At 37.6% G+C, this 15392-nt stretch overlaps 1 protein-coding gene across 6 annotated transcripts in view; it reads left to right on the top strand.

Moving 5' to 3' along the window:
- The window catches only part of raly (RALY heterogeneous nuclear ribonucleoprotein), a 151118-nt gene that overhangs the window by 115109 nt on the left and 20617 nt on the right, over positions 1 to 15392 (top strand). For 5 of the 6 annotated variants that reach the window (XM_044209810.1, XM_044209818.1, XM_044209848.1 and 2 more), the window contains exons 6-7: positions 4774 to 4893; positions 14251 to 14435. In XM_044209810.1, the coding sequence (XP_044065745.1) occupies positions 4774 to 4893; positions 14251 to 14435 (305 nt within the window). The remainder of the gene's footprint in view (positions 1 to 4773; positions 4894 to 14250; positions 14436 to 15392) is intronic. The other variant, XM_044209829.1, reaches the window with a different exon arrangement.

Here is a 15392-nt window from a genome sequence, read left to right as displayed (position 1 = left end):
GGTGACCATCCCAGTATCTACCTCCTCTGTCGAGCGGACATTTTCAGCCCTAAAAGGCATTAAAACGTATTCAAGAAACACGACTGGGCAGGCTCGACTGTCAGCACTGGCCTCCGTGGCAATTGAGAAGGAACTTTTACTGGAACTGAAACGCACAATGTACTGTACAACTGTGTCATTTAACTCTTTATGAAGAAAAAAGGGAGGATGGACTTTGTCTTCAAATGATGAGCAGCTTTGGCAAGTTTTAATGAATTTTTATGTATATTTACTAGCTATTAATTGCTTGCTTTAGATCGTTGCTGCTGGTGTGCATGAGGATTGCACTGAAGGCCTAGGTGTAAAATACACGGCCCACCACAGGTTTTAGGCCATTCACACCCCTAATCATGTAAAAAGCTCTTTTGAGAAATAAAATGTTAGTTACAGCATTTCATTAGTCATTTGCTGAATTATTACTGCTATACTACAAGATCACTGATGCTACACAAACAGCACAAGAAGATATCTTAAAAATCTGTTGTGATGGCCAAATCGCAGCCATAATCGATCTATCTGAAGAAGTTGCCAAACTGTATGAGTGACTATCAGGAAAAGAGCAGAAAATGCAACATATAATGGTCACTTGATTTTGATAAATACAGGTTGACAAAAACGCATTTTATTTTTTTCAGTGGAATGTTGTAGTGCTTATGTTTAAAAAAAAAAAAAATAACTTTTAGAACTGTCAAAATGGATTAAACATCATACCTGCCAACACTCCCGTTTTCCTGCATGTCCCTCAAAATTTATTATCAATACACTCCCGCTTTGCAAAATATTCTGGTAGCAAACTGTTACAGACGAGCCTCAAACTCTAGGGGTTACACTGCATGCAATTGTCTGACCAGGAAGTGTTACAGAAAAGGGGACACAAGTAAAGAAACAGATTAACTGATTTCCAAGACTAGAGAAATAGCCGAGAGGTGGGTTAGCTTACTGAGTCAGCAGGCCTGTTAGCAGGCTAGCAGTTAGCTCAGACAAGGCCTCATCAGTGAGTAGTGATGCGCTCTCACAGCTGAGCCTCATCACGTCCTTAGATAACTCCAGTGGATGCGTGCACCTCACAGTGACGTCATTTTATCAACACATAGCTTACCCACACCTCATTACTTCTCAATGAAAATCAGTCCAAATGTTTAAAAAAAAAAAACTATAACCCCCTTTATAACTCCTAACACAAGTGACAGGGGCTTCATCTGTGTGCAGAAAAAAAAGAAGTAAAAATTTTCAGCAATAAATTAATTATAGCCAAAACCAATGATGGTGGGCAGCAGGTGAGGATGTTGCGGTGGGCTGAGCGACTTGTCTAGACAATTAGGATGAATGTTTAACATCATCACTTTAATATACAAATTTAATGTTACAGTTTGTTCTTAGGCTTGATAGCAGCAAACTTATATGAATTAACAGTGGATAATCACATTATCTTGTTGATTCAGAATTGTGAGGTTTCTACCACAGCAGTTTAAAGGAACCCCCAGACAGGCTTATTTTTGTTGACTCCCTGCACACCAAAACTCAGTGTTCCCGTTAGGGATTATAACCTGATGTATATATGGCCTTGCCAGCCACATATTTGAGTCCTGCATGGGTTTGTATTTGTAAATTATTGATTTATTGGATAAAGAAATCAATTATATACTGGAAACAAAGGTTAACTTATATGCAGATGATGCGTTTCTCTATTTACAGAACCCAGAAAAATATGTCCTTTGCCCTGATCTAATAACATCATAGGTCATTTGAATTGCTTCTATGCTAACGTAATAAAATGAGAACTGCAAAGTCCCACATCTATTTAGGTAGGTCATTTAGGTATGAGAACCAAGCTACCAAGGAGTAAATGGTGGCTGTTTTAGTGTCCAATTTCAAACACAAGGCACTGTAGACTCTTGTTTCCCTACGGGGATCAATAAAGTATTTCTGATTCTGATTCTGATTCTGATTGACCTGATTGCCCCTTTGCTTTTTAATTAAATTTTCTAAAGATTGATGTTTTGGTACATAGACTTCTTCAGGATAAAATTCAACAGTTATCTGAATGTCATATATGGTGTCTAGCAGCCATAAACACAAAAAGAGTTAGTTCATGTTAAAGTTACCAGCCGCTCTGAACTTCCACCAGCCAAAATTGTTTTCTTGAAAGAAAATAAATCCATTCACTCCATACATTTCAACATAAATATATCTTAAAAATAAAAAATAAAAGACAGTTTTGGAATAGGTCGATTGTCAATGACTCCCAAAATGACACATACAACCATTCCCCAAAACTGCATATATAACTGTGGGAAAGTACCAGCGACAGGCATACCGCTTAAGTACGTTATGTAAGTCACGTGACATTAAACATATTAATAATGTTGTGAAACATTTGCAGTTTGGTTAGGTTTAGGCAACAAAACTATGTGGTTAGGTTTAGAAAAAATTGGTTTGGGTTAAAATAAGTTACGTAAGTCACCTACGTAACGTTATTTAACATAAAACTTTTAATAAGTCAACGGTGATGTGGTTTCACATGGAATACAAACCCTGGTCCCCTGACCTCCTCCTTTGCTCCCGTCATAAATAGTACCGTCACTAGAGGTTGCAGCCAAACAATAAATGTATATATGGGTCGTAATAAGCTGCTTTCACAATCGACCCATACGGCCATTTTTCTGGTGCGGATGGGCTGCAAACTGGACAAGTCATGCACTTTAAAGTGTTGGAGTTATGTATTGAAAAAGTGAATTTGAAACCAGAGTGGAAGGTCCACCTGAGGTCCTGTCTCAGGTTTTTAATATCAAAGATAAAACATTTTCATGCAGTGTTTCATGCTTCTTTACTAAAATATTTTAGACTGTATTGTTTATGTGTTTGCATTTAATTTCACTGTGGGTTCTTAATGTGCTATCCAGTACCCTGTGTGTGTCTCTGTGTGTGCAAGTGACAGATGCCTCTCAGCTGGTTTGGTTTGAACTCAGATGGTTTTCTGTATGGAGACTTTTCTATTGACAAAGCTAATAGAGACATGGAGATGAGACGAGAGATGAGAGAGCAGCAACAAGGAAAGAAAAAAAGAAAATAGGGAGGAAGTAAAGATATGGGATGACAAGAAGGCAGGGAGGGTGATGCTGAGAAAGAGAGAGGACAGCAGGAGAAAGGACAGATGAAATGACAAAAAGCAAGGCGACAATACCTGGAAGGAGTAGAGAGAAAGTGAGGACACGAGAGGTAGGCAGGTGGAGAAAAAGAAAAGAGAGGGAATAAGTGAACATGAAGACAAGATGCAAATAGATGCATAAAATGAAAGAGAGAGAAGGAGGTAAAAGAATAAGACAAAGCAGAAAGAGATGGGGCGAGAGGAATCAAAGAAGAGAGAAAACAAGTGGACAAGAGAATTAGGGAATACTGAGAGAAATTGAGGTCAAATAAACTAGAAGAGGAGAATGAAGGAATGTGAGATGAAAAACAGGAAAGAGGAGCAACAGAAAGGAAAGGACGTGAGAAAGTGACAGAGCAAAACAGGAAAAGAAACAAGGGAAGAAGCAAGTAAGATGAAGAAGGGGTGGGGCGAAATGAGAGGGAGGACAGAGAGAAAGGAGTGGTGAATGTGTATTGAGCAACAACCACACACACACACTTGGTGAAATATGGTAGTAATTGTGAGTTCATTGTAGTGAAACAAAAACAACCACCAGATGTGTTGCATGGTTCCAGTTGTTCTCTGCTGTCACTAATCTACTCATCACTTTTTTTATCATAAATAATAATATAAATAATAATATTGTAAATAATGTACCAATAATTCATTAGATTTATTTGCATTTCTACAACATGTTATATCACAAAAATAAAAAACCCACGTAAAAATCAATTCCAAAGAAATGTAACAGAGCTAAGATGAATAAGTTGTCTAACATCTGCAATGCAAAACAGTTAATCCATCACTTTGACCCACAGCAAAATATCTCAATACGTTCAGAAAAGAAAAGGTCCAGAGTCCTCAGAAGTTCAAACAGGTGTAATGAAGGTGCTCTTTGGTAGGAAACACAAAAGTTCAAAAAGAAGAAAGGTCCAAGGCAAAAAGTTAAAGCCTTTATTCAGATGGCTGACATTCTACAAACATAGACAATGCTTGTAAACTAGAGCTGGATAACAACCCACGCATAGAGGCACATACAGCCTTCTTCAGGGTGTAGCCCTCAGCACTCAGTTTCCCCTTTAGTAGATACAAGATGATTTTAAACACCTGATAACTGCAAACACCTGAACAAGAAGCCAATGAACTCACAGGTGACAAATGCAAAAATAGTCTTGTCTTGTCTGTACATTCATGTTTTCTTATTTTATTCTCATTATTTTTTCTTATTATCCTTTCCATGAATCCCGTCTGCCTGTTATTAAAAGTTCAGGCAGGCTGCTGGAGGTAGTGTCATGGTAAATGATTTCATGGCTCTCATTAGACCCATTGGTGACCCTGGGGTATCATTTGCACATTGAAGTGTTTCTAAACCCTGTTGCTCTCCTCAGGATGCAGCCTTTGTCTAATAGAAATGTCCAGCATGATAATGTACCTGCATCTCAAAAAAGTTCCAGAAACATCATAATGTTTGTAAAATATAAAGGTCTGAATCGCTCTCTGCAGACTTATTAATCAGTAACATATATTGCTAACATATTTCTCTCTCTCTCTCTGTCTGTCTATCTCTGTCTATCTTTTTCTCTCTATCTATGTCTCTCTACCAGCAGTGAAAGGGACAGAGCTTCAGGCGATCAAGTCAGAGTTGACTCAGATTAAAGCCAACATCGAAGCTTTGCTGGGCAGACTGGAGCAGATCACAGAAGACACACACATCACCGCCACAGGTGACACACACACACACACACAATAATTCAATCATAATGGGATTAATAAGAACAAAGTGGAGCCTATGTAAACATGTATGTTTACATACATGTACTCTAATTATGTTAATGTAATTATGCTCATAGCCGACAGTTCGACAAACATGATCACAGTCAGGTATGTGAAGGACTCCCATTCGAATACAAGCAATAAAACTCTGACTCTTTAATGCATTTTTTTAAACACACACTGCAATCCAAACATTTAATGATAAGATACTTTATTTTTCCTGAGGGGAAATTTTGCTCAGGCAATCAGGGCTACACATGCAAAAATATCTTACTCTGTTTCTTCCATTATTTGGTAATTTAATAAAACCATTTACTGAAGTGTCTTTCTCGGCTAAAACACAGACATGTATGCATCCACTATGGCAGAAATCCACTGGCTTTCTGTATCAACTTTGAGAATATCGTCTGTGTACAGATGAGTGACAAATGAAAGGAATAAACAACTTCTTCAGTGCTCTTTGTTATAAATTCTCCAAGTCTCAGAACTCTACCGGATGGATGAATACCATTCTTCATACAATGATGTGAAGATATAGTTTTGATGATGGTGGTGGAGAGCACTGTGTCACAAATTGCTCCAAAATCTCCAACAGGTGTTAAGCTGGGTTGAGATCTGGTAACTATGAAGGCCATAGCATATAACTTGATTAATTTTTATACTATTTAAAGTATTTCATTCAGTGAGCCCTGGTGTCCCTTAGCATCTGCATTTATTATATTTCTGCACACATTTGTTCAGGTTTTTCCTTTAATTTGTCACCCATCTGTATCTGCCAAATTGAAAGTTTGGTTTCTACCATGAACTCTTTCTATCAAATAGGACATATAGATGATGATGATGAAAAAACAATAATCACTAACTGACTCTATATAAAAGAACATCTGAAGCTGCTGCTGTTTGAACATACAAGTGAGAAATGTATATTTAATATATATTTACACATAAAAACGTATTATCACATACTTCCCTGCACCAATCAGGATTTGGCAACATTTGAATCAGAATCTGATGACAGTTTGTGAGTTGTTTGGCTGCTGTCAATCTAATCTGATCAAACCACACCCACACAATCCTGATACATTTTTGAAGCTCTTAATAAATAATACCTAAAGATGTTTTCTATAATTTAAGTTGTTGCTTATTTAGTCATGAATATTTGATGTTATAGAGAAATACTTAAGATTTAAAGCCAAGGGCTTCAACAGTTTGATGATAAACTCTCACTTCCTTATCAGAAACCTTCTGGTAGCCACATGCACTCTTCAGATTCCTGGAGAAAGAATAGAATTGTCACATCAAGAGATGAGCAGGAAACAACATGAAATATGTCTTGTCTCAGTGATGTTACTTCCTGTGCTTCTCTGAAGATATATGTGGCTTTTTGATGTCCCCACTCAATGAAAAAGTCACTGAGGCCACATCTTTATTTGTATTATAAATCAGGCTCAACCCATAATTAAATACCTGCTAAAACAAAAACAAAAAATTCTGCCAGGGCAAGATTCTAAAGAAAAACAATCCTGTGCAAGAAAAAGTATGCCATTGTGGTAATAAAAAAAAAAGAAAAAATAGCATGCTGTGGGTTTCACAGGGTTTTTTTTTTATTGCTATCATCAATATGTGGAGGATTTATTTGATTATTTCTTTTGGAAATGTTATTTATTGATTATCTGTACATATCCAATCTTTCTGAATGTAAGCAGGTGTTTAGGTTCAGCTCAGCTCTACCTGCCTCTACTCAAACTAAATCTAAATTTGACCATTATGTACAGCAGGCAATAAATAATTTAAATAATTTCTTTAATTATTTAAAAAAACCAAAAGCGTTTAGAAAACCAAGTGACACTTTTTTAAGCTGACAAGATTTTAAAATAAAGGCTGTTCTTTTCAAGCATTCGGAAGGAAGAATGATGGACTTTACAACGTGTAAACAGTTGAAGTTTGTCTATACTTGGCTCAAATGCACTGATATGCCAGTATCTACTGTATCCCAGCTCCAGTTTCCATCATAACAAACATTGACAATACAGAAGTACTGTCATGGGAGTCCTTAGGAATCTTAAGGGACTACTTAGCAATTTATATCTAACCTTGTCTCTAGTAACAGTCATAGGCCTCAGGTTCTTTTCAGTACTTTTTAATTCTTTTATAAATACCTGTGACTCAGCTCGTAGTCTACCAATACCAATTCACTCTGTGAAAACTTTCTTAAATGTTTTATTGGAAAGATTTCTGCTCTTAGGTTTTCACCCACTTCCTTTGCCTTAGACCCTTCTGTTCCTCCTCTGTGCCTAGTTGTCTTTGATCAATTTGAGCCTATCACTTTCCTTACTATCAGAGATACTTCATAATACAAATTGTCCCTTAGACACTATTCCCTATACATTTTTAGAACGGTTGGGTCTAGTATCGTCATTCTGATAAATACCTGTCTTATTTCAGCGTATGTTCCAGCTGCTTTTAAAGATGCTGTAGTGCAGCCTCTTATTAAAAAGCCAAATCTGGATGCTCTCTTCTCTCTAACTTCAGGCCTATTTCTAAGCTACCTTTTATATCTAAAGTTTTGGAGAGTTGTTATTAATCAACTGAAAACATTTATAGGCATTCATGAAAAGTTTGTCTTGGTTTAAACCACGCCATAGCACTGAAACAGCTTTTTAATGATCTTCTCTTAACTGTTGATTCAGGGAACTCTGCTATTCTGGTGCTTTTAGATTTGACTGCTGCCTTTGACACTGTGGATCATAAATCATCCATTTATCGCACCTTGAAAAGTGTGTAGGTATCAAAGGTATTACCTTCAAATGGTTTCAGTCATATCTAACAGACAGGAGTTGACCTAGGCGAATTTTTGTCAACTGTGGCCCCTCACCTGTGGGGTCCCTGAAGGCTCCATTTTGAGCTCCATCCTCTTTTCATTGTAAATGCTGCCATTGGGATCCATTTTTAAGAAACTTAATATTCCTTGTCATTGTTTTGCTGATGATGTACAAATCTATTTGCCAATGAAAACTAAAAGTAAAGATTCAATACAGCCTTTTTGTACTGCTTAAACGACATCAAAACTTGGATGGATTTAAACTTTCTCGCTCTTAATGACCCTCATGGTACTCTTGGCCCTCTAGCATCTTACAGTCGATCTTTTGCTAAGAACCTTGGAGTTATTTTTGACAGTTCCTTTAAACTAGATAGGCAGATTAGTTCAGTTGTCAAAACTAGCTTCTTTCAGTTAAAACTTTTAGCCAAGGTAAAGTCCTGTCTCTCTCCCAACGACTTTGAGAGAGTTATCTATGCTTTTATTACTTCTCGGTTGGATTACTGCAGTTCTTTGTACGTGGGTTTAGAACAGTCATCTCTTCGTCATCTGCAGTAAGTACAAAATGCAGCTACTCGTCTTTTAACTGGTAAGAGAAAGCACGGTCACATAACACCAGTTTGACAAAATATCATAAAGAAAGAACTTCTGGTTGAACATTTGTTAAATACATATGACACATAAAATCATGTCAGAAATAAAGACAATTACATTTACACCAAGCAGTTGCATGCTGTGTGATTTCTACTATAATTGTTCCCATTTAAATTCATACAAACAAAAGAAAGGAAAAACATCAAACAACAACCACATTGTTTTAAAGAGTAAGCCCTAATAACACAATTGAAGAAAGGATGCCTTATGTCAGCAGTTACAGCTAAACACTGCATACATACCAAAGCAAAACTGAAAATCTCAATCACACATAAAGGTCCAATTCTGCTGGACAAGCATGCCGTTGGGGGCAATCGTCACTCTGACATCTGTTCATGTCGTTTAGTATCTCTAATATTAAGTATAATTACAGTAAAAACAGGATAACAGCATGCAGAAGGGCCCAGAGGGAGGCCAAGACATATTTCTCCCATAGGCTGTCAGGCTGTGGTTCAGAATACTGTGATGTACAGAAGACTTCAGATTCCTGGACCTGCACAGTCGGAGGGGATGTGGTTGACCTGAAGGCTGCAGCTCTGAAAAGTAGGTTTCTATAAATGCTCACTGTAGCATCATATAGGAATATTTTGTCATTAGTATTGTGTGTATATTGTGACATCTAAACTAACTTTTGCTTGTAAATTTTGTTGTGCAGAAACTGGAGAGACAGAATAGTTCATTTACAAACTGCTTTATCAGAATCAGAATCAGAAATACTTTATTCTGATACCCTGACCTTAGTGTAAAACATCATGAGGTTGAGTACAGATGTAGTTAGGAAACGACAATCACAGTGTTAAAGTAAAACACTGTTGCTAAGAAACATTTTTCTTTTAGTATAAATCTTTATTAATGGAAAACAACAGGGATAACTTAAAAAGGCATACTGAAAGCATACATCAAAGCATTACAAACATAACACATTGTTTCTGTACTGACCAGCAACATTTCTTCCAACCATTAAATGAATTGTACCTCAGTGAAACTACTTTTCATGTCACATTATGAAAAGTAAATACATTATTGTCTAACTTGACGTGCTCAAAAATGATGCACCCACCAGTGTAGTAAAAGGTCACCACACGTGTTTACCATAGTAACTGGCAAGAAAAATGCTCAAGAATGGTCAAAATACAAAACCATAGATAAGAGATTCCAAGATGAAAAATGCAGAAGCAGCCTGTACAGTGTTAAGTTGTGACCAAGTTTCTCTGAAAGCATGTGGAGCTGGACAGAGTTCAGCACTTGGAAAAAAAAAAGCTTGTGTGAGTTCTGAATCGCAGCCCACATCTGGAATTTTGCCGAACGATTCAGAGGTCTGGTGTTGCTCTTGTGTATAGGTGGCGCCAGAGATTGTTCCATGCTGGGGCTAGTTGGAGGCTTAAGGCCCATGTGTTTTGATGAGATTGGCTGTACTCCCTCATTGTTTGGTTACCACAGACCCCACTGCTGTATGTGTAAAAATAATAATATATAAGTGTTCCTTTGCAACAATGTGGGTTTGCACATTTGATGAAGGTAATACGAAAATTTCCATTAAGAATGGTCATTACAACGAAAAAGGGAATATTTCATGTTTTATATGCCATATGTATGAACAAATCTATTCTTTTTGTTTACCGCAAAGTCCTTTTACAGCCAAATAAATTAAATACAGTGTATTATCCTATATAGTGAAGTTATTATTGTTTGAGCCCCAGATAGGTCTATAGTAAATCCCTGTTCAACCTATTATGAACAAACTGCTATACAATTCCAAATTAAAGAAATCCAAATAGACTTATTTGTGTCTTGGGGGCATAGTGCTGTGTAAAACAAACTGCCCACACCAATCACAGATATAGAGCATATGAAATTCCATTGTATTTAACTATGTTTTACAGCTGGAATCTCTGAGACCCCAAACAGAGGTAATGTCATTTTTTGTAGCAGACTTCTGAAACATGCCATCAGTTCAAAATCATGTGTATATGCAATTCTCATTAAATTTGGAAAATATATGAAATATCAAGGTGATAAAACAGAGTTATGTATGTTATGAGCTGAGACCCCAAACAGAACATTAGGTTTAATTACTTATAGGTGGGGATATGGAATTTGTACTGAAAACAAGGCTACATGTGGATGTGTGGCATTTGAAAGTAAATTTCAAGTATCATATGCCTACTACAAGCACTGATGATTCAAAAGTACTACACACTAACAATAACAATATTTTTTAAAGACGGTGTAGTCCCTCATTCTTCCATGAGTGTTCCATCGTAGAAAAGGTTTCAGTCATAGTCATCTGGACACTGTTTTCAGAATCAAGACGTTTCGGCTCCCATCCGGAAGTCATTCTCAATTGTGGAAATGGTCTGAGAACTCAGAAATTTAAGGTAATCTGTGTTGCATAAGCCCTGCCCTCAGGTAAGAGTCTTCCTGAGTGTCTGCTGTTTACCCTGCCTAGTTTCACCTGAAACTGACCTTCTTTTGTTTCCATGATGGCCCAGTAATCAGGCCTACGACTGAAACCTTTTCTACAATATTTTTTAAAGTTAAAAATAAAATATTCAGCACTTTGATATGGCCCAAGCTTGCATCTTAATAAACATGCAATACAGACAGACAATCAAGCTCCTTTGCTTGGAATTTGTTGACTTTATGGGAAACTTTTTTACTGCATGGCTGGGCAACACAAAAATAAACCAATTATAGGCTGTCCTTCCCAGACTGCTGTAGTACTAGTAGTAGTAGTAGTGTTAGAGTGGGGAGATACCTAAAACATGCATGACAGTAGCTCTCCAGGAGAAGGGTCGATGACTACTGATATATGATGTTCATTGTCAAAACAAAAATCTGGCTGGCACGTTTGTGGAGGACAGTCTGAAGATGCAGTGTGGCAAGTTTGGTGTCGATTGCATAAAAATGTGGAGGAGATCGGTTTAATTAGTTTTACAGTTTTTGAGAAAAACAGAGTGATGGACTTCATAATTCTTGACAGCTCAAAGCATGTGAACTATTCTGCTCAACTGGACCTACGTTTTGGTGAACGTTGCAAAGTGGTAGCACGTATGACTGTTTTGTTATGAATTTTCAAAGTTTTAAACTTTAGATGGTTGCTGTAGCGCCACCATCAGGACTATTGGCCCACAATTTCTGTCGAGGACGTTTGGCATAGGACTGGATCTATGTGCAAAATGTTGTTTATTTTCACACATGGGAAGGCAGATTTTCCAGAAGGCAGAAGAACAAGAATTATAGCTGCTGCGCAGCTGTAAGTCTGGACTGGGCATTTTGAGGAGGAGGAGGAAGAAGAAGAAGTACGAAGATGAAATAAAGAAGACAAATGCAGTCCATTCCGGACCAGTTATTAAACCTTGAAGTCACACGTCTCTAATTCACACAACACAATGGCTGAGTAGACATTTATTTATTCTGCATCACCCAGGACCTGAACTCACAACCTTAAACACTGAGACTAAGTCATGAAGTTGCTGAGCTACCTACCAAGAAAGAAACTGTTTGTTAGTTTGGTGTCAATTATGCAAAAAATGTGAGTGGAAGCAGCTGAAGCTTGTCAAGGGCTGAGTAATGAGTTAATAATTAGAATCAGGTGTGTTAGAGCGGGGAGATACCTAAAAGATGCATGGCAGTAGCTTTTGTTCATTGTCCATCACCTGGGTCTTGAACTCACAACCTTTGTCACGTCTTGATCATAGTGAGCTGCCCGCAGAAACGGGAAAATCAGAGGTGGCTTCACACTTTACACACACAGACTTAAGGCTTAAAGGCAGATTTCAAACTAATGTCAAAAATTCAGTTATCAAGACAAAATTCTGAGAATTTGTGGACTTCATCAAGACAACATAGAGATGTCTGTAATTTATTTATTTATTTTTTACAATGACTGATTGCTCCATAAATGACAAACTGATGTTTAAAGATGCTCTATTTCCATCGACTGTTCACTGGTTTACATGAGGATAGAATTCAAAATACTGTCAAAATTCAGTTTTTGAGATACAATTCTGGAATTTACCACATTACATCTACCATAACTACACAATTTTGTAGTTATTTTTAAATTTGGTGTCGAGAGCAAAAAATGTGGGAGGAAGCAGCTGAAGTTTGTCAGCGTGTACCGACAAGAACTAGGAAAAGAGATCATATTTCTCAAATATTAGCTTCTCTGCACTGGCTCCCTGTAAAATCCAGAATAAAATTTAAAATCTTTCTCCTTACCTACGAAGCTCTTAATGGTCTGGCACCATCGTCTCTTAAAGAGCTCATAATACTGTATTACCCGACTAGAACCGGGCGCTCCCAGGATGCAGGGTTACTTGTGGTTCCTATAGTCTCCAAAAGTAGAATGGAAGCTAGAGCCTTCAGCTATCAAGCTCCTCTCCTGTGGAATCAGATCCCAGTTTGGGTTCGGGAGGAAGACTCAATCTCCACATTTAAGAGTAGACTTTTGGCCCACAATTCTTGTTGAGGACATTTGGCATAGGACTGGACCTACGTGCAAAATTTTGTTTATTTTCACACATGGCAACGCAGATTTCCTAGAAAGAAGAAAAATAACAATAATGATGATAATAATAATAATAACATTGGCAATTCCAAGAAGGTCCAACAGCCTAGTTGTCCGGCCCCTAATAACATTGGCGATTCCAAGACACCTAATAACAGTAACACAGTTAAAACACATCATCACAATTAAAACCATAATATTGCAGGCTGCTCTTGAAAGCTACATTTTTGGCTGCAGGGATTTACAGAATAAGTGGGTCCCACCTCTCTGGTGTCTCTGCTCCTGAACTTGTGTGGCCATTAGTGGGCAATGGTGAAGCCCACCTAGACAGTTCTGTCAGGTATGGGGTGGCAATGTGCCACATGGATTTATAGACCACTTCCAGTACAGATAATTTAATTCTGTCCACTATGCTGTCTACATATACCCGCCATTTACAGAAGCTTGTCAATCTTTATGTGGTCTTTCAGAGTGTGGCCTGTAATGAGAAGTCCTACTCTACTGATCACTCGCTGAATCTGGTCTAACCCTGTTCTGTTACAAGTAGTAGTAGGCCGTTCCACAGTAATCTAAATGAGTAAGGAAAAGGGCATTGTACATAGTGATGATGACTTTCCTGTTCACAAATGCCTCTCCTATGCTTGCTGCACCCAAACCAGCAAATAATGTTTTGATGACCATAGTTTTATGCAGCCTCCAGTGATGGCAAGATCCAGTGTCCTGCTCATAGATATTAACTCCATTGCTAATTATCAAGTAGTTTCCAGCACTTCTACATTTTTGAGAAAGCTCAGAGAGCATGTATTTAATTAACTTATCTTTTAAATGGCTGTTAATGTCTTGGTGGGGCTACAGTGGGGCTATTGCAGTGGGCCCCATTCAGTCCCATGCTTGCGGGGCCTGTGCTTTTGTCAGTGGTTGTTTCCAAACAAAAAACACTTAAGCCAATCAGAGCATTTAAAGGCAGTTCCACATTCACATTTATTTCTAATACACACACACACACACACACACACACACGACACTTACCTAGGATCATTTAAAGCATATAAGAATGAGTATTGTGTGTGTTTTTGTTTTCTCATTGGATCTGGATCTGAGTTTCCATTGTTCCTTTATCATTGTTTCACAATACATAATACAAAATCAGTGTCAACTCAAATCAATCTCTCCTTTTCAATCATAAAAAATGGTTATATGTTTTCTTAGAGAACTCGACGATCTGTTTTCATGGCCGACACTGTGACATGAAGGTCAAGTTATATTTTTCACAGTTTTCTAATGTTTGGAGTTTTGTGCCTCTGTCTGTGTGTGTTCATGCAGAGCTGAGGAAGGCAGAGGAGTGTAAGAGTGAGGAGGCGTGGCAGGAAGGGGAGGAGTCGAGCTCAGAGCTGGAGGACAAGGAGGAGCACAGACAGAACAGCGAAGCTGAAGAGGAGGAGGAGGAGGAAGACGAGGAAGAGGAGGGGGGAGAGCACACACAGCACGACACCCACGACCATATGCCGGTATTTACACCTGTCTGTATGAGTGTGAGAGATAGGCATCTGTGAAGCTTCATCACACTTAAACTAAATGAAAATTAAATTAAATTCCAGTCCAGCATGCCATGTTTTTTTGTGGCTGCACCATTTCATCAAATGGATCTGTTCTATATGTTTTGAATGTCTTTTTATATACATTTCCCCCAAAGGTGAGCCTGACAAATGGTGTTTTTGACTGGAATGAAAAGTTCTTTTGAACAGTACTTGTTTGCACAACATGATGATGCACCTTGTGGTTTGAAGAAGACAACATTAGAGTTGATATTAGGGTTTTGGTCATATAACAGTCCAGTGCTGATATGAGTGGGCAATTAATTGATTAGGTAATTACCAGAAATTAATCAACGGCAACAAAAAAATGTGTGCAACAGCTTCATTTAAACAATTAAAATACACCATAAACTGCCTAAATTTTACCACACAGCAAATCTTATCTTATCTTATCCTGTACTTTATCCTATCCTTATTCTTATTTGTGGCAGTTCGTATGGACTTTATTCTGTACTGAGTGTGTTGCTTACACACTTTTAATTTATTACATTTCTGGCAGAACAATAAAGAGATTAATTAAACTGAACTGATGATAAAAACTCCAAACGTTTTTTCCAGTGTCCCACATGTCAACATTTGTTTGTTATATTCTTTGTTTAATATCATGGTAAATTGGCTTTTGGACTATTGGCCAGACAAAACAAGCAATTTGAAGACACTTTGGCTCTGGAAAATTGTGAGGGGCATTTTTCATCAATTTCTGATATTTTATTGATCAAAATCTGAAACAAAAAGATCAACACAATAATAGGTAATGTAAATAACTGATAGTTGCAGCCCTATAGCAGCTATTATTAAGATCATTGTTAAAGCTTTAGGCCGTTAATTTTAGTCAACATTATGTACCTATAAGCAGACCTGTTGCCAGAC

The sequence above is a fragment of the Siniperca chuatsi genome, linkage group LG2, assembly GCF_020085105.1.
Source record: "Siniperca chuatsi isolate FFG_IHB_CAS linkage group LG2, ASM2008510v1, whole genome shotgun sequence".
Classification (NCBI taxonomy): Eukaryota; Metazoa; Chordata; class Actinopteri; order Centrarchiformes; family Sinipercidae; genus Siniperca; species Siniperca chuatsi.
This window is presented reverse-complemented; position numbering and strand designations above follow the sequence as displayed.